Source organism: Bombus vancouverensis, chromosome 5 (assembly GCF_051014615.1).
Source record: "Bombus vancouverensis nearcticus chromosome 5, iyBomVanc1_principal, whole genome shotgun sequence".
Taxonomy (NCBI): domain Eukaryota; kingdom Metazoa; phylum Arthropoda; class Insecta; order Hymenoptera; family Apidae; genus Bombus; species Bombus vancouverensis.
The window spans coordinates 2,041,126-2,061,870 of record NC_134915.1 but is presented as its reverse complement, the minus strand read 5'-3'; the positions used below and the strand labels follow the sequence as shown (position 1 = coordinate 2,061,870).

The 20,745-nt window shown below is 36.5% G+C and overlaps 1 protein-coding gene across 3 annotated transcripts in view; it reads left to right on the top strand.

The window, feature by feature from the left end:
* LOC143302674 (CCR4-NOT transcription complex subunit 6) overlaps positions 1-20,745 on the top strand; it is a 460,837-nt gene that overhangs the window by 24,070 nt on the left and 416,022 nt on the right. For 2 of the 3 annotated variants that reach the window (XM_076618591.1, XM_076618592.1), the window contains exon 4: positions 20,085-20,220. The exons of the other annotated variant lie outside the window; for it this stretch is intronic. In XM_076618591.1, the coding sequence (XP_076474706.1) occupies positions 20,085-20,164 (80 nt within the window). In that variant the 3' untranslated portion in view covers positions 20,165-20,220. Of the gene's footprint in view, positions 1-20,084; positions 20,221-20,745 lie in introns of those variants that run through there. 3 annotated transcript variants of the gene reach the window in all.

Below are 20,745 nucleotides of genomic sequence, written 5' to 3'. Positions count from 1 at the left end.
GGCAAACTTTTGTAATTTCCCAATAATCTCTCTAAACCGCGACAATTCTAAAGTTTAATTTTCTTCGTGATCCTCGAGGGACAAAACAATATCGCTTAGAGGAAATACGGCGAGACACGATGAAAATATTATTCGCGGTGGGAGTTTTGGGTCGGACGTTATAAACTTGTTTACGTACTTGGTCGACCTTGGTTTCTTCAAAGAGCATTATTTTAACGATATCTTTTTTTTTTATTTATTTATTAAAATTTACAAGCAATTCTCGCATTGAGAATTTTCAGTGATTTTTTCTGGCGTGGCGCAGTGACATGGCTAATTATTTATAATAAGTTAATACTTATTATAGATAAGTATAATTTATAAGTAAGTGTTGTAGATAAGTAAATATTACTTAATATAAATATCTAATTAATTGCAATATCTGTGCCACGTGTTCTCAAAGAATAACCTAACAAACACTCACCTCACTAAAGAAATAAATCAATCAAATTCAAAGATGATATGTCACTGGGGGTAATCATCCACATGTTACTTACCAATTAAGTTAGAAAAATTTACCAAATGTCCAGCTGGACAAATTGTAAAATATAAAATAAATAATAAAAAAAAAAACGTGTTCTCAAAACGACTTATCCGAATTGTTGAAGTAATTACTTAAGAAAAATTCTATACCTTTTCTTTTGTATATCCGTGACCTGGGACCGCTGTTACGAAGAGAATAGCACGTTGACTGCCACGCGTGTTTTCAAGGAAATCTCCGTCAGGCCAGGCGTGCCGCAGTACCAAGCGTTCTCTGCTGGATACTCCCATCGATATTTTAGTAATGCGAGTCGCTCAAGCGGTGGTCTCGAGAATAGTCTCTCGTTTTGTTTATTCGCAACATTAAAATCACTAGCTGTTGTTGAATACAATGAAGAAAAATGTGGTATAGATTATTCCGACTAAATTGTTTCTTATGCCACTAAAATTAAAAAAGGAACAAATGGTACAGATAACTTGGCGATCAACTTCTTCTGCGAATTTCTGCTGTAAACGCCTTGACAGTTTACAAAATTTCAAGCAGGAAGGATATAAATATTAGCATATTTAGAGAGTTATTAGCTGCAAAATTATTAGGGTTGTTTGAAAATACAGAAAATCCTTGTCTTCGACGGAGTCAGCGTAATATCGCCGTTCGGAAAAACGATTCCGGAAGAAGCATTAGACGCGCGTGCAAACTACGTTATGCGAATAAAAGACGCCGAATGGACCGAACAAAGACAGAAAAGAATTTAAAGAAAACAACAACTTATTGTCCAAATTGTCCCGACCAACCTCACCTATGTATAGAATGCTTTAAAGTTTTACATTCTAAATAATTTTTTTAATAAACCATCTTCGTATTACTTTTATAACAATTCAATAGTTTTATTATCTCCTCTGGAATATCTTTTCAAATACCTACGACGATCCTTCGCAGGTAGTCAAGTAAGCGACACCCGAATACAGGTGTCGTGATGGAATTTAGTGAAAACATTCAAAATAAAGAGAGAGGTCCGTATTATTGTGTCCTTGAATATAAATTTTGTTTTGGGTTACAAAGTCTAGAAACAAAAAAGCTATAAGTAGGTTTCTATTGCTGTTTCTTGTAGCTTTCAGCTACAGCTACACACCAAGGTTAACTTTTTGGTAATGACCTTTGCTATAAATATACGAACGTGCTTCTTCTATTGTATTGTAACATTGTAAGAGTGAGGATTTAAATCAGCATACATTGTACTTATTTCAATATATTTTTCTATTACAAATCCATCCACTCGTTCCCCTATCAGTCGATCTCAACATGAATGAAAGATATTTCGTTGCGTGCGATTCATACTTCATGCACGTGTCGCGGTGTATATATATACACACAGGGTGTAGCATTAATAATCAGCGGACCTAATAATTGTAATTTTTTACCAGTATCAGATCGTAGAATTTGATGTTATAAGGTTTCTTCGTTGTCAATTTTCTGACAACGCGTGGAAGCGAGATTCCTTCAGAAACGTTTAAACGTGTAAAGGCGCAATATGGAAAAGTTTCATTTACGCTGTGATGTATTAGTTACGAGTACTTATATGCATTTATGAGACATTTCAAGACGCAAAAGTGCACGTGATAAAAATATATAAAATATAGAAAGTCTTTAACAATATTTGGCAAGTGGAACAAATCTCTACCTAGGGCCTCTACTGCTCCTATCGTGTTCATAGAAATACTCGCACAGATTGCAGTCTAGTTAGGAGCAGATATTTTTTAAGTATTATCGTTGCTAAGTATGCCAGCAGAGATTCAATGTCGCTACTTTCTTGCCACACCGTACACACCATAAAGAAGTCGCTTTTGCGTGAATGGGCTTCTTCACGGACAGATAAATAGTATAATTTGAGACAAGAGCGAAGCTGAAAAAGGGGTATCGCATTTGTGTGTACTGGTCTAAACGAGATTTAATTCTTTGTGAGGATGCCGCTTCTGAAAGGGAGTTCATCCCGACGGAATTGGATTTCGATTTCTCGCGGAGTATAGAAAAAGCGTGGAAACGAGGGACAGTGAAAGCCAGCGTATTCTTCTTTTCCTTTTTCGCCTTTCGTTGAATACGAATCACGGCACGTGGCACGGTGTACGACGGCGTCGAAACGCGGCAACTCGACGTTTCGCGACGGAAACATATTTTTCTTCACGGAAACAAAACGTTCTACGTGCTTGGAAATCTCGATCTTCCGATTCGATATCCCGGCGTAGATTTTTCCAATTAGGCTGCCCGAACATTCACGACGATGCATCTTGTGCTTGGGCTATTCGTTCCGACAGCTTCGCAAATATCGTTTGGTATTGCGTATACCGTGGCTGCAAAATCTATCTGCATATACGTACTCTTATTTTCCAATTGAAGAAGAAGCTAATTGGCATGCTTGTTTAGTTGCACGTCACTTATTTCCAGCTGTACCATAAATACAAGTTGACTCTTCGTCTTGCGATTTGATCGAAGGATCCTAAATATGATGTTCTTTATGCCTGGAAATGTAAAATCTTGCCACGGAAAAGTCGAGTTTAATCTTTGCTGCAATATCAGCCACACGTGTGCCACGCACTAGTTGCGTACAGTAGCTCACGCAAGTATTCGAACAACCTCCGAAACGGGATAACTTTTTTAAAACTGTACCGAACGACTTGAATCCTTTTCGGAGGATACAAGGATCGGTCGACTAGGTGACGCGTAAAAGAAATTTGAAATAAATCGCAGGTAGTTGGAGTCGCAAAGAAAATAGTATTAGGTTGCCCTGAAAGTGTCTTTCTTTCGTAAACGTGTTTTTTACAACAGTGCACCTTCATACGTATAAACGTGAAACCAAGTCTGTGAAACGACGCGGTGTTTATCTCCACAGAACGAAATGGATCGTACGTAATTCGACAAAATAATATAAAACAAAAGACTTTGTGCGTCTATTATTTTCTCATAACACGAAAGAAACTTTTCGGACAACCTAATAATAGTAAAAAAAAATGTAATAGTCACGCTTGGCAATTTTTGTTATGTGTGTCTGTAATGAGCATCTAAACAACACATTTTGAAGAGTTACGTTAGGTGTATACATACGGAAAATTTAACATAAAGAAAAAATAAAACTGAAACGAGCAACAGGTATCGAAAGATGGACAAAATTACAGATATATTACAGTTACAAGCCGAAGGTCGTAGAAAACTGCGATTTTCATTGTTCTTAATGGTTTGTAGTTTATAGCAACGTTGCCTAATATGTATATTTATATATTTTTTTATTGCTTACCTTAACAGGATTATAATGTCACACTTGCACGTACATATCGCACACGATACTCAACACAGTATAATAAAATATATTCTACCAACATGTGCCCTCAATGAATAAATATATACCATAAATTAATTCAGTAATTATTCCTGTCGCAAACTTATTTCCCAATGTAGTGTTTTTTAGCGTTGTTTTTACGTTTCATCTTCGTAGTATCAGTTTTTCAGTCGTATGAAAGTATTGCCAAATGACTTGAACCTAACAAATTATTATATAAATGCTCTGATAAATACAACGATGTACAAGCGCTTTTTGTAGCTTTGTACATTTGTAGCCTTCATTCAGTAATTATTCTCGTCGCAAACTTATTTCCCAATGTAGTGTTTTTTAGCGTTGTTTTTACGTTTCATCTTCGTAGTATGAGTTTTTCAGTCGTATGAAAGTATTGCCAAATGACTTGAACCTAACAAATTATTCTAAAAGTGTTCTGATAAATACAACGATATACAAGCGCTTTTTGTAGCTTTGTAGATTTGTGGTCTTGCGATTTTCGAATACACACGATCTTGAAAGATAAAGTCTCGAAGGGATATATGGTTCACCGAGTTACCTCATTTAAGTAATTCAAGAAAAGAAGAAAGGATAACGAAAAAAGAAAGGCGAGCCAGGCAAGCGTCATTAAGCTTTGAAGTAGCTCTCTGCTTTCGCATAGTTTTCTGTCTTCTTCATGAGAATTCTGCCGGGTTTTATGTCGTTCATAAAATTCAACGGTATTCTACGTTATTCACGATTTTATTTTTTCTCCTTTTCTGCCTGTTATGAAAACGCAGAACTTCGCCCGTGTACCCTTTTTTATGTGTTCGAGGTTCAACTTTATAAAGCGGTCGATCGAACATTTCTGAACTTCGCGGACGTTTCTCTTCAGTATGTATAGAGTTTGCAATTTTAGAAAAATACTGCCCAAGTGATTAAAAACTTATGAGAAAAGATTAAAAGAGCAGAGTCGTTGATTCTAGAAAATCTGGAATTAAACTTTGTTGGAAATTTGTATAGTAGTAGACCGTTTTGCCTAATACCCGTTATTTGTCAAATATATTTCATTTCAACTTTTCGACCGATTTTTAAAGTCTCTAGTATATTTGATTAATTGATCTGACAAATGAAATATTTGATGTTCTATCTTTCACAATCAGATAGCGTGTTCGAGTTTCCTGTCGATGATATTTACGTTCCAGCGTTTTTTTGGAATACTAAATTATATTTAAAATTATAAATATGTAAGAAGAAAATATTTGATTATTTTACTGCTTGTTTATAGAAACGTATTTTCAGGTTAGCATATTTTCGCTATATATTTATTTGTTTTGTATCTCGGTCGAAATCTTCCTTTGCCAAGCTATTTTAGCACTTCCATGAAATATAATATGACACATTGGAAAATGTAAAACCGACATAAAAATGAAATTTATCTGGCATACTAAAACGATACTTTCACTCTTCCAAACGTGTTTAAACGTTACTTAAAAATACGAGTCGTTATAAATCAGGCGAAATTAAAAGGAATTAAAGAAACGAAACAGTTTCTCAACTTTTGACACAAAAAGAAAATTTCGTTATATTTTATCTTTCAAACAACATGTATTCATAAAATTATCGCGTTAAATCTTTATTTGAAATCGACTAACAATTATTACTAAATATTTTTCTTTTACTGAATTGTCGCTTGCTATTACCATTTATATACGTTTATAGGTATATTATTCTTTAGAAGAATTTTAGCTATCTCATCGTTCGTGCTTTACCTTCTGTTCCTCGTATACGTCACGGAAAGTGTTTAGACAGAATACAATGTCTTATCGATCCGCTGAGACCTTGTTCAATTTAGATTACATCGGAACGAAGTACGGATGGGAGGCCAATGTGCGAGCAATTAAGTCCTAAAACACGTTACTCCCTTAAGAGTACTTCTCTGACACGTGTTAAAGTTAAATTGCGATTGAAAATAATCGTTTCAACGACCACGTATTGTTTTCAAATTCTGTGAATCTGTTTGCAAATAATTTCCGTGTTATTTTCAGTATTTTTCAGTGCGAAACAACGACGGAAACCGGATAATTGTTACAGATTTCCGATCGAAAAATAATCGTTTCAACAACTGTGTATTGTTTTCAATCCTACGGTCTGTTTGCAGTGTAATTGTTCCGTTATTTTTACTATTTTGTGTAGCGAAGCGATGGTTCAAGTGCGATAAGCCATGGCTCAAGTCGGATAATTGTTACACATTTCTCGGTAATCCGGATTCTTCTACAAAACACTGTCGGCCTTTAGCGAAACACTTGTTCGAAGAGAACTTTCATCAAATCCGTCCGAATTCAGTCCGAACTGCCAAACCGGAATTTCCGTTTCTTATTTCTTATCTGCGTTATCTTGCAGTGCGAAACAATAGCGAAAACCGTATAATTGTTACGGATTTGCAATTGAAAACAATAATTGTCTCAACCGCTGTGTATCGTTTTCGATCCTATGGGTCTCTTTGCCGATAATTTCCATCTTATTTTTAGCGTCTTGTCGGATAATTGTTACACATCGCTCGACGATTCCGGTCCCATTCTTTTTTCTAATTTGTCTGCAAGACTGTGACTTGGTCTTCGCTGAAACGTTTGTTCGAGCAGAAGTTTCGGCAAATTTTGCAGGCCGTCGAATTGCAATTTTGTATTCTCATTTCCGTTATCTTGCACCGCAAAGCAATGACAAACATCGGGCGATCTTATGTTGAATCCTTTTGCAAAATCGACTTGGTCTTGGGCGAAGACGTTGCCCGACAAGTTCCACCAAATTTTCAAACGCACACTGTCCGGATCGCAATTTGTATTTCTTAAACACGAACCTACAAAACTCATTCCAATTAAGTGGAAACGGAGCGTTTCGAGATGTAGAGTGAATCGTAAAAGGAGGACATCGGGAGACGAGAACGGAGAAGGTTTCCGAGCACGCAAGAAAGGAGCGGGTCAGTTGGCGGCATGGCGGGAAAGGGGAAGGTAACTTTCTCCGGTGATCGTCCTACTAACCGCAATATCATCGGCTCAAAGATTTTTATGTATATCTACTATATTCTCCGCTCGCTCACAGATTTCCCTTCTATATGCTTTTATCCTCTCTTGCTGCGATTTGACCTCCATTTCCTATCTTTTATCTATTTATTGAGTAGGTGAAAGAGGCAGACGCGCATATATCGAGGTTGTGTATTGGAAAGGATCTCGCAGAAATTTGTGTCGTAGATAGGGGAAATACGCTCGTTATGATTTACAAAAGATGAATACCACCGATAATACGTACTCTGCTTTCAATGCGTTCAGTTTGCGTACTTTTGCCCCGAAAATGCTTCGTATAGATCGATAATTTTGCTCGGCGATATTTAACTGTAATTTACATTCTCTATATTTCGCGCTTTATCGCGTGAAACGTGCAACATGGATTAAAATCTACGCAGAAATGAATTCCACTGTGTTTCTCGAGTCATCTCCGAGTCAAACGTGTTTTTCTATTTTTTACCGAATCTCTGTAGTCCGAGGAAAATATGTCGCAATTATGAAATCGAAAGACTCTTTTTTTTTTATTTAGTTGTTTACATTCACAATTTGTCCGATTTGGACATTTGGTAGAATTTTTTGGCTGTTTGATTGTCATGTGGGTGGCTACCCCCCAGCGGGGTACCATGTTCGCGTTTGTTAGGTTATATCCTGAAAGACTCTTAAAATATTATTAAAGGTACTTTTGTTTATTCAGAAACAGAATGGTAAAGAAAGATCTGAAATTGCATCGATTAACTCTTACGATAAATGTTATCAATCGATGTTATCAGTGTAACAATACACAAGAGGCAAGGTATTTCAAGTGGCAAATGATTTAACGTAAAATTAGATTGAATAGGTCACGTTTAATAGATGGTGGAGCTTTGATATCAAAGACGTTGTTTTTCGAAAATATGGACACCTGTCTTTTTTTTTAACAAAGTGTAATTTAGTTGCAAAGTTACACGTAGACAGAGCGATTTTATTTTTCATTAAATCTGTCGTGAAATATTGACACGACAAAATTTATTTTTGAAAGTTAATGTGCCGTGGAAATAATTAAAAATATTGACATTTGCAAGCGTTAAACATTACAGAGCATTATTTTCTTATTTAAGGAATTGGTACCTACAGCTCGTTTGGTAGTCGAGCTGTAAATAAAATAGGAAAGGTTCTTCCAGATGAATAGACAGATTATTACGACCAACCCGAATGATATTTTAAGCCGCTTAACGCTTTGACGAATTGTTTTAATTTGAAATCAAAATTGAATTTTCATCACTGAGAAGGTCTTAACCCTCGTTCGTTCCTTTTCCATTTTCGTAACTTCGTAAATTGACACAGTGGTAAGATACCGATAAAATGAAAAGATAATTAGTTTTGCTGTTTGTCGTTCACGCGCATTCACATTGATTTTCCTTCAAACGTATCGGATTCTATTCGCGTGCCAAAGTCGGCAAGTTTCAGAAAAATTGTTCTACAAATGACCGAATAATATGTTTTGCGAGAGAGTTTTGTTTTGTGTCAAATCAACACACCGGGACAGTTGTAGATTAAACAAACAATGTATATTTCATACAACATAGACAGACGAAAGAAAAAATACATGAGAAGTACAAGGACACCACAATTTTACAAAATGGATTTACATACGATAAGAGTAACGAATGTAATATACGTGTACTACAAAGTATTAGGTTGTCCGAAAGGTTTCTCTCGTTTTATGAGGAAATAATAGACGCACAACGTTTTCTTGATTTATATTATTTTGTCGAATTACGTACGATCCATTTCGTTCTGTTGAGATAAACACCGCGCCATTTCACAGACTTTTGTTTGTATGAAGGTGCACTGTTGATGAGAACACATTTGCGAAGGAAACTTTCAGGAAGGACTTTTCGGACAAGCTAATAGAAGACTGTTACGAACATGGTGGAAAATTTATAGTAGAAAATTTCCTGAAATTCATAGTGTATCTATTCTGAACTTTCTTTCATCTTTTCTACGTATGTCTGTTAAAATTCGCAAGAAGAAGAATTAATTCGTCGTTAATTCGGAAATTTTGCTAACGTTCGAGCATTGATCGACGCGTCCACGTATTTAGGAGCAGCAACAAAAATAACGTAGGCAGACAATTAACCGTAAAGTATTAGCATCTCTGTTTAATGGTTACTTTGTTGAGCGTTGAATTGCCACCGGTTAGGCGATAGTTTCAAGTTAATTCCCCGGCTAGATCAAAGACGGGAAAGCGGCAGTCGCGTGTAATCGCGTGTAGCTTTCCGAGTATGTACATATATAGGTAGACTCTCGAAATTGCGGCTGCTCCGACTATTAAACTGAAGTGCGAACGTGGTTGGAGAAAATAAGTGGGTTATTCACGCACGTTCTATAATCGTCAAAGCGGCAGACAGCGCGAAACGCCTCCGGAGCCCGGAGTTATTTCCTGCGACACGGTACCGTCTACTACGCTGCAAGACGGAAATCCGGCAGTGTCGCGAGGAGAGAAACTAAAAAGGGGTGTGGAGGAAGCGCGATTTCACGAGGTGACAATTCCTTTGACTGGGACGCGCAACGAGAGTCGGCCGAGGCTGGATATTAGAAGGGATACCCGCCGGCTGCCACTCTCGTTTCGCCAGTTTCGCGAGTGCGTCCGGGATGTCATCTTTATGTGATGTATACAGAATCCCAGTATTGTGGCACGCTTTCAGGAAAATAAGACAACCCATCATCGATCCGTCGAACGATTATTTTAAAGCTCGTTTTGGACCGTACGGTTACAGAAAAATAAAAGAAACCTGACAAACTGCTAAAACATTGCCAAATCTTATTTGGAACGTTGCTTTAAACCTCGTTAGACTCTGAAGAACTCGTATGTTCAACATCGGAGTGTTGCAAATATCTCGTCAATTGTGTAATACAATTAGGAATTTTCTTTGTTTATATCGATCGTACTTTTCGCCTGTCTCGGTCAATTCTGGTATTCTTGTTAATGTTAGGATTTTCATGATCATATTAGATATTTATTTTATTATGTTTCGTTATATCGTTGGACGATCAATCACTTTTATCGAATCTGGCTTACGTATTTGTCTATCTACGCCTAACTCGGCGTATACACCGAGTTAGTTTGTTTTAATGGGATTTTTTGATGTTGTTTACAAGCAGTCTCTAGCATCCCCAAGCTTCGTTCACGTTAGGCAATTTTCGGTCAAACGACCGAGTCGATCGAAGTTGTTTATATTCGTCCGTGTAAACACAGTGCCAAGCAAATTGAAATGACTTTCAATATTCCATTAGATCGTTCACCCTTCAGCCGGAGACAGTCTATTCCTCCGTTGTTTAGTCGAACGACTTGGTCATTTCAATTGTAGCTGCCTGATGCAAAGATGGTCCGAGTCGTTGAAGACAGAGTTCGTACGAGTTGATCTCTAGTGCCCTTTCCCTTTCTTTACAATATACTGTGCAATATCTATACGTATACTTACTGAGAATCTCCAGGGCAAACTAGATCTTGAGAGTCCCTGGAGACGACTCACCGAATCTCGTAGAAACTTGCTACGTTGTATTTTCCATTTAGTGGTAGCTCCACTAAATTAAGGAATGGTTATCGAGGAATAATATAGTCGAATGTTTGACCTCGTATTTTCTCACCTGACATAGGACAGTATCGTTTAATCATAAGCTGTTAACAATTCCACAAATTGGACTTAAACTTTGGACTATTTGACTCAGATGAAATTCTTTCAACGAGATCTGGACTCGTCGTAAACTCGAGGCTCGCAAATATATTTATCGATATAGATGCGTTACAAGTTTAGCAGCAGTCGTAATACGTATGAACGGGATTGTACGTACACGTTCAAGGACATCACCGAACAACCGGTCTAAGCAAAGAAGAATAGAAAATGCAAGCGCACATCCATACACACAGATGCGATATTCAGCCAGCGTACCGCTCTTGCCACAATAGGCCAACCTATTACAAGATGCAGGAGGCACCGTTGCTGAAATAAATGTGCTTCCTTTTGAACGAATATTCACGGAGATCTACTCAGCCCATGCCGACTGTTTTGTGCCTGTTACTGCCTCGCTTCTTTTTACCAACCTGCCCCGTCGAGGTGAAAAGCAAGAAAGCGAGAGAAAGCGGACGAGAACAGAAAAGCTACTGGCTTTCCCTCCACCCCTGTAAATTTTCATACTCTCCGCCTTGTATCTTGCATTGTTGTAACTCTCATTCCCTACGAATTATTTGTTGCGATGGATAGCTTTGTTCGCGATAGACACCATAATTACGTATTGTCCATTTCGTAACGTGCGATTCTATTTTATCGTTGTACGCTTGTAACCTTGTAATACCCATTGTTCATTTTGAACGTCCTTCTTTTACAGACGTTTTATTTTAGTGTTGTAGGTCGAAAGTATGTCGATTTCAGTGAGACGGTTGAGCGTGGTTTTGGGAATAAAAATTGAGGAGGATTTCGATTATTCGACGTAGTCGTGAGAAATATTCTTCTGATAATCGAATAACTCTGTTCTCATTTCAGAGATTATTTGTTTTAAATTATTTTGTAATACGATAATATTAAACACGGAGGTTTTAAATAGAAGTATCGTAGTTTATTTCTGTTTCTATTCTTGTTCTTCGATCTTCTTACAAGAGAAGCTCTAAATTTCAAAATTAATTGATCGCGAATTTTTATGTATTTCTGCATTAATTGAAGGCTCAATTGCACGTAATCATGTAATAATGCTCCAATTATTCGATTATATGTAAAATATTTACGTTCTTATACGTACCAGAGTAAATTACTGTTCGTGACCTTTTTTGAATGAGGATGAGACGTACATTTTTATTTTCATATCTCACATGGAAAGTAAGTAAAATATCTTGATAGTGAATTTAAATTAATCTATTTAAATCGTGGATTTTCATGCAAATTCATATTTCTGTGCAAATAATTGCTACATTCTTTACGTTATTTCTAAACCTGTTACATTTTTCTAACATCAAAGAAACGTGTCTTCAGCTTGAACAAAATATGAAAAGAATCTTATTGATGATGATCTCTCGCTACAATTTCATATAAACAAACCTACCTTCTGTTTGCTAAAATAAGATCGAAATTGAAATGTAAAAAGCTTTAATGTAGCTTTTTAAAAACTGCATTTACGCAATGCTTGGTTTCACCTATTAAATACTGCAACAGATATTTCCGATATTTTCTATATTTTCGTGTATCAAGTACAGCATATAGATTTCTGCGTGCTCAAAAATTCTCATAAACGCATAAAAGTTCGCAGTCTGATACTAATATTGAAAGGAAATTTAGAGAAAGCTTAATATAACACGTTGGTCGCCCAGCGGCGCCCAAATTCGACCGCCGGTATGCAAAACGTAAATAGAGCGGCAAGCGGGAATTCGTTGTTTATCGCCTTCGATTCATTGTAAAGAAAAGATTATTTAGTTCTGAAATGAAGAAAGCGATAAGCTTTCCAGAGTATTCCGAGGGATCTCATGACAGATATCTCAGATTTTTCATTTAGTCGAGAAGCATACTTGTAAGACGTACGTCAGTGATCTTTTCATCCTCAAAATGTTCAGTAAACAACGTGAAAATATATTTGAAAGCGAGGAGAGTAGCGATGACGAAGTCTACGACTATTGTTCGAAGTGCCCAAATCACCTCAATTGTGTTTGGAACGTTTTAACAAATACCATGAGATATAGCATAATGTAATATTTTATCCAGAATATAAATTTGTGGCGGATCGGTATCAACAGGACGCCGACAGGTCGAGGTATCAACGCAACACCTCCCGGGCGATCCGCGGGTACCAACCGCCAACACTAGAGGCCTACGACGACAACGAGTCTGTCTGTCTAACTCGCTAGCGGTCGAATATACGAGCGATTGATATAAATACCGCACCTAGCGAGACTCCCTCTACGTCTAAGGCAGGGACTACCGGGCATAGCCTTACTGACGAGTCCACCGGTAGTCCCGGGACGAAACGCTCTCTCTCTCTCTTTTCATCCGTCACAAATTAATAAGAAGTATGGTACAATGTGTTTTTAATATTTTTATGTTGTATATCCCATATATAATGTCCTATATTTAATTAACTCGAAGAAGAAGAGCGTCACCTATATTTGGGTGACGGGACCTCCACGGAAGTATACCCGTCACATAGATATGGGTAACGTGACGACCAACGTGTTGAGAATCTACTACGCTCGATATTCTAAAGTAAATATGCAGTTCTATTTCTCTAAACGATAATTTAGACCCGGTACTTCTGCGTACACTGTATGATATTACGATGCTCCAGGTATATTTTATTGTTCGCTCGTAACCAACGATATTGCGGCTGCTGGTTATGTTTCAACGTTAAATTAATGACGGTGGAGTCTGTTTGGTGCGAAGTGGTAACGAAGGTAGCTGTGGTGTATCCTTGATTCACTCTGTTTGTTCCTTCCAACATGTGCTCTATCGACTAAAATCTGTAACGTGTACACACAGTATAATTTATTAGAAAACGTTATACGATACGTTTCACGTCGTACAAAAGATTTATCTGTATGTGTAAGAAATTTTCATTTTTTGACAAAACAAATCTTCTCTTTTCTACGCTCTGTACATCGTCCTTTCGTATAACTTGCTTGCGTGACTGCAGTTAGGTTAAATAGTTTACTGTTTCTAATTGACTGAAGTGGTGACTCGTGTCACTTCCCCTGAGAAGCGTTTAATAAATACGCTCGTGAGAGGATCGTAAGGGGAATTTGACTATCGTCTGTGCTTCCATTGGATCGCAAACGTCATAAATTACAGCGACTGCTGTAACAATCGACATACCGCTGAGAAACATTTTACTTTCATAGATGCGTACTTCTTCGGCTCATTAGTCTCAGATCGTTTGAGTGTCAAGCTATAGATACGATAGAGAGGATTGTTGCAAGATAACAGAGAGACTCGTGATTCTAGCAATATATTTAAAATTAGTTGGCACTTGAATGATGGCACGGCGCTGTGAATGATCACCGACAAACACGTTTTCTGCTTTGTTTCTTCAATATTTCCAAGAAACTAGTGGATATGTTAAGTGAAACTGTTTTCGTAAAGAATAAATTGAACGCTGTAAAATACCAGGAGATGTTACACGGCGAACTATTGTTTTTCGTAACCGAAATAGAAGACAAAAAGACGATTTTTCAATGAAAATGAATTCTTCAATGATTCTTCAATGAAAGAAACAATGCTCCTATTCACACAATTCACCAGTACGAAAAACTGGTTCCAAGATCTCGGAATAGAATTATTACGATGACTAGCATTGAGTCCTAATCTGAACCCGATCGAGATCCTCTGGGGAATTTCAGTGAGAAAAGTTCACGTTCAGAAGAAGCCACTTATAGAAAATGTTGAACTTAAAAAAAAAAAAAAAAAAAATATCCGCGTGCGCAGATGTTCGAAACAAAACTTTAAATAAGTTAGTGGATAGTGTACCAGACGGATTAATAGGAGTAATAAAAAATTAAGAGAATACACTAAATATCGAATGAAAAGGTAGCAAAATTGATATCGAGTTCATATATTTTTAACGGCCAAAGATACAAGTTTAGAAGAAGATTTAATTTCTTCCAGACTTCGAAAGAAGAAGACTTCTGTTTGTAGTATCCTCAGTTTTGCTTCATACGTACTATAATAATACGAAATTACGTGAATTTTTATTTCAATATTACAAAAGATCTAAAAATGGGCTTGAGTTTATTCACGGTGCTGCGTATATCATACGACGCGTTCATTCCAAAAAAAGATTGCGCGTATTAGTTTGTCATTATCTCGTATATCTTAACAACATCCACGTGTCGTTATCCTAAATCCTATAAGTGACAGTATATGTTTATCCCGCATCAAAAGTTCTTCACGAACTTGTATTAGGTCACCCGAAAAGTTTCTGTCGTTTTATGAGGAAATTATGGATACACAACATTTTTCGTTTTATATTATTTTATCGAATTACGTATGATCCATTTTCTTCTATCAAGATAAAGATCACAACGTTCGACAGATTAGGTTTCATGTTTGTATAAAGATGCATCGTTGTAAAAGACGTGTCTGTAAAAGAAAGACACTTTTCGGACAACCTAACAGTTCAGTGGGTCCCAAAGTAAGTCGAATAAAGTAGGATAAAACTGTAAGAAATGGATTAATAATAACGATAAGCTGACAATAGATATCCATAGCACTATGTGTTAACACGATTCCCATGACAAATCTACCAAGTTTTCGTAGCGTTTTCATTTTTGCGAAGGACGGTCCAACGGGGGAAAATAAATATTGAAACTTTTGTGTATCATCCTCCGGAGTGCTTTAAATTTGGAGCTATCAAATATAACGTGAACCACTTTGTTTCAAATATATCATCGTTATTGTCGCTTTCTGAATAGCTCTCCTGCCATTGTGTTATACTTGGGCTGTTAAATATTACCTTCTTTTTTCACGTGCAACATTATACGATGAAAACTTATTATTTCGGAAATGTATCAAGTGTCTTGATTCAGAGTATCGTTTCATTGTCCCACAAAATGTACGTTTAATAAGATACCATGGACAAGCCATCGTTTCCCGATAAAGGACCGCGCAGCTATTAAGTACACGCCAACTAATTAACTTAGCAGGTCGAAGCCTCCGTTCTTCTTCGAAATCTTCCGCAACTGTTGCCGAGGAAATTGATATTCATGGTCGATGTAACTTTCTGGCTTCTGCAAGTGACAGTACGGAAAAGAGTTGATTCGCGGAAAGGAAGGTCGCGACGCCTGGTCGAGTTGTGTCGTTGATGTCGGATTGGTCATCCTTAATTATACTCCGGCCACGGTAGAAATTGTAGCGACCGCGATCCACGAATACCTGGTGCTATTCGATGCTACATATCGAGCAGGAAGAATCTCATGCTCGTGCTAGGTTCACTCAGACGATATTACGGTCGAAAGCTAGCGCATGTAGACGTACACGCGGTTCTACAGATGGAAACGCATCTATTCGACTCTGGAATTTCATATCACGTGGCAGAAGGGATAGTACGCCCGAGCATTAATTTCAAAACGTACCGTGCTGATGCGAGTTTGAGAGATGATGATGCATTCTGGGACATTCTGCGATCTCCAGAGATCTCCGAATGCCACTCGCAACAGCAGTGAATCGTACTTCGGTTCTCAAGTTATTCGATAAGAACCTCTTTTCTTCGGTATGTTCCGCGGATTTAACGCTTAACGTTTCTTTAATTCGTCCTGTTGACGCGTTAAGGGCCAACGTTACGTCAACGCAACGTCTCGTTTGCAATTTCCTTTCGATCAGTTCGCGTTATCGAATTCTATCAAATTGGTGTTGTAATAGCGAAGAGGAATTCCGAGAATTTAAGTCAGCCTTCTTTTCATTGCTACTTTTTCCTCAGGAAACACCCAACAGATCTCATAAAGGATATGACCTAACAAACACGAAGATGGTACCCCGCTGGGGGTAGCCACCTACATAATAGTCAAACAGCCAAAAAATTCTACCAAATGTCCAAATCGGACAAATTGTGAATGTAAACAACTAAATAAAAAAAAAAAAAAAAACTTTTTCCTCCATCTAAGTTCCTCTTACGAAGTTTGAAGAAATCGAAGTGTCTTACAGCACAGCGATGTGCTTATTCTATTTTCGAATTATAGCACTTCTTTTCTTGCGTCTAATTGTTCACTCATTTCGCTTGCGTCTCTTTGATAAACTTCGGTGTACGTGAATTTTACAATCTCGTCGCTTGGTACTTAATGGGTCGATAAAGAAATCCAAATACCGAGAAACTACGTTTATTTGGAACAAATTTTAGCGAATATCGGATCAAGTGAACTCCTGCCAGCCGAATCCTCTCATTTGTATGTGGATTCTTTCTACGTAAACGAAAAATCATGGGAATCAGTGCGCTCCTACCATACGAATTCCAATAAAATTATACAAACTATTCGTCCCCCGACAAGTTCGTAGGAATACGATTTTCTTGTATCTGTTCTATTCATTTTTACCATTCACGGTTCTATGAGAATGTACGTTACTCGTAACACGATCGATAAATTTAACATTTATCGCTAAACATTATCTGTGTACGTGGTACAGCCACTGGACAAGGAAAAATGAGTAAACATTATTACAGTGTACCGTTTTGCTATTTGCTAGACATTTCTTAACACTCGTTAACGTAGTAATTGTGACATTTCTCTAATGTTTTCACGATCTCTGTCTCCCACCGTTCGAACGTTTCCTGGCAACGGTATTTCCATCGTATCGGTACCGTGTATTTCATCTGATGTGCTGCGCAGCGCAACGGCTCTCTTTCTCTCTCATTAGATATTCGTATCTATTTAATGAGTAGAAATACGTACACGTCTGCTAGAACATAGAATCGTTTTAACGCTTTATTGCGATCGATTGAATAGTCGGTACCGTTATGTCCAGCAGGATTTCGGGATCGTGGTACGTTGTTACCAATGAAATGAGGGATTAGAAGCGATGGAGCGTCATCTTCACCGGCCTATAAATGAACTGTATTTCTTTTAGACCTGTTTCGCACGACCCTTTGCACTCGATACCGTACACTTCTGTCTTGAGCGATGATTCACGGTCCTAGCTTTTCTGACTAATGAAACTGTACATCTGCCGGGGAATTATTCCGTCTTAAAAGAAACCGAAATTTTGAATAATTAAATCCACGTACAAATGTAGAACGATCATAATTTACAAATATAAAAATATCTGTCCATTACGATAATCAAAATAGGTATTATATAAGAGTCACTTGTCCACCGACGAGCTCCATTATACACATAATGGCTAAATGAATATAAAATTTGTAATAAATAAAAATTCTGTAAGAGATAAAGCGGAAAACAAACTAATATCGTTTTATATTAAAATGTAATAAGCAGTTACAAACGAATACATATTTCATGAACTTATAAGTATTCAAACATTTTAGTCGATTTGTAGCAACGGTGCAAAGTGTATAAATTAACCATGAATTAATAATTAGGGGAAGCCTTCTCATGCAATTAACAGACTGTAAATATAAATTATTTATTATATATATATTCGATTTAAATTACCTGTATTAACATTTTTCGGTATCGTTACCTGTATGAAATCTTTCTATCATTCTAGAAGAACTTTCTCCATCTGTTTCGTAATTCAGAAATTAAAGGATCTGAATACAAAGAGCACGTGAAGCAACGAAATATCTGTATAACATTCAGTTACAAATATCTATTTTATTATTGCATATTGAACTTCAAAAATTTACACAATCGCGTTATAATATTCTACCGGAACGGCAGTATAACGATGATAGAAAATAAAGTCATTGTATTGCGATTTATTTCGTCATTTTGTAATTAAGATATATCTTTCGGAAATAAATAATAAATTTTGTGTAGCTTTATTATATAAATATATATTATACAGAGTGGTAGGTAACTGGTGGTACAATCGGAAAGGGGGTGATTCTAGGCGAAAAAAGAAGTCGAAAATGTAGAATAAAAATTTTTCGTTTGAGGCTTTGTTTTCGAGAAAATCGACTTTGAATTTTCGTTCGGTACGCGTGCACCTTATCACGTCTCGTTATAACGGATCTCACTGTAGATCGCTGTCTCGATGGAAAAATTAAAAAAAAAAAAAAATTTTTTATTCCATATTTTCGACTACCCTTTTCGCGTAGAGAATCACCCCCTTTTCGCTTGTACCACCAGTTACCAACCACCATATATGTATTGTACTAAATACATTATATGAACAATATAGTTTAACATACACATACATATCAAATTAATATACATAATACATATATTTATTATATGTATACAATTATCCTCGTCTTATTATATTATGTATATAAATATAAATATAATAGATAATTGTAAAAGTTTAATATCAACAGAAAGATCGATCAAGAGATGACTTGCTTACATGTTAGATCGTAGATAATTTCCAGTTGTTGATGATTCCGGTATCACGATATCGCGGCGAATTACAAATGAATTGGTGCAGTTTGCCATGGAGATCAGTCGCAGGTGTTTGACCCCAATCAACATGCAGATGATGCATTTGTTCGAACCCATCGTTAATTCATCTATTAGACTGTCGCTACCGGTTGAACATTACGTTCGTTCACATTCATATTAATAAATGGAAATTAAATGGAAATTTTTCATGTTATTTCGTGTGCATAGCCTGGTTTTCTCGGCGGAACGTTCACGTGCCATCCATTGTGTAATATCTTTCCAGGAATATAGGTGAAATGAGGGACGTATGATTTGAATGTAATTTTACGTACCGGCGGAATAAAATTAAAGACTCACCTACTTTTTTCTAGAAAAAAGATCGCTCGTGCTGCGTCATTCGTGATTCCTACAGTTGTAATTCTGATTTCTAAAATTGTATGGCGATCGATCTATTAATAGATTCGCTGTCTGTGAATTGATATCACACTCGCGTGACATTTTTCTCGTATTTATCAAAATTTTAAACAAATATTTGATAACCTTAAAATAAAATATACAGTATCAGTTATTTTTCCAATTATTATAATTAATTAATTTTCGAAAACGCATAATACCATGTTGCTAATTATAAAAAGCAATAACTTTGTTTGAATTTCTGAATTTTAAACGAAGATAAGGTATTTTTCTTCCTGTAACTTCATTAAAATTTTAATACTTCGTTCAAATATTTTTCAACCCTGTACAATCCTAGGCAACGTATCTTTTCTTATGTATCGTAGAAAAGCGAAAGTTCATATTAGAAATTATTTTCATAGTACAAACTTGTTTTTCCATTTCTGTTATAAATATTATGTAAACTATATCGTACTGAAATGTCTGTCAGGAATTTTCTGCCAATAGTATCTTGCCTTTTGCGTAGAAAATTCTATTTTCTTCTCGTTAATAGAATATGTATATTCTCTGTAAAAGGAAATCGAATCTAATCGTAGTAAATTATGTCTAGCCAGATGATAAATAGCCAGAGAGTGATAGATTCTGTAGCAAATAATCGTAAGAGGATAATTATTTTTAAAGTTACTCGCAGATACTCGATCTGCTTACATGTTTATACATATGAATGATACTAATCACATACAAATGTTCGTAGATGCTGATATTAATGAGCTTATTCTTTCTATTTTGTTTCAGGTAAGCTGTTTAGAACAGGGTTACTAATGACTGTATTCGTTCTCGAAGAGAGATCGATGGTGAGTAAGCAATTCTCATAGTTATGTACGATTCGAAAAGAAATAGATAAACAATCACGTTGTTAATTACATTATTTCTGCTACTGTTAGTTCTTTTGGAAACTTCGAGTTATCTCATTATTCCTCTATTCTCTTTACTAATTTGAACCTTATGTCGATTCTATTAATCGTTAATTTACGTCCGGTCTCCTTGACAGGATATTTTTAATTAAGGTTTTTTCCTCTGTCGTATAATTATTTTAATAAAAATTTCATTTACGATATATTGTTGCGACGAATGAAACGATTGATCAACAGCGGTTCAATTTCTGTTATCGGCTTCCTTTGTGCTTTCATTCGCATTTTTAATATCGCGCAAATTTACCTTGCAGATCGTAATTACGCGAAACCGAATACGATTTACTTGCGTTATAGGAAAAAATAATTTAAATCTTTTACGACACGTCGATTATTATACTTTGTATAAAACCACGTCGATGATATTTTACGGCAATTAGCTCGTTTGTTAATTATGTGAAAATTAACTTTTACGTCGATAACGTTCTAACGGTTCCTCAATCGAGCGTGTGCATGTGTTGGTGCTTAAACACGTATAGCAGGTA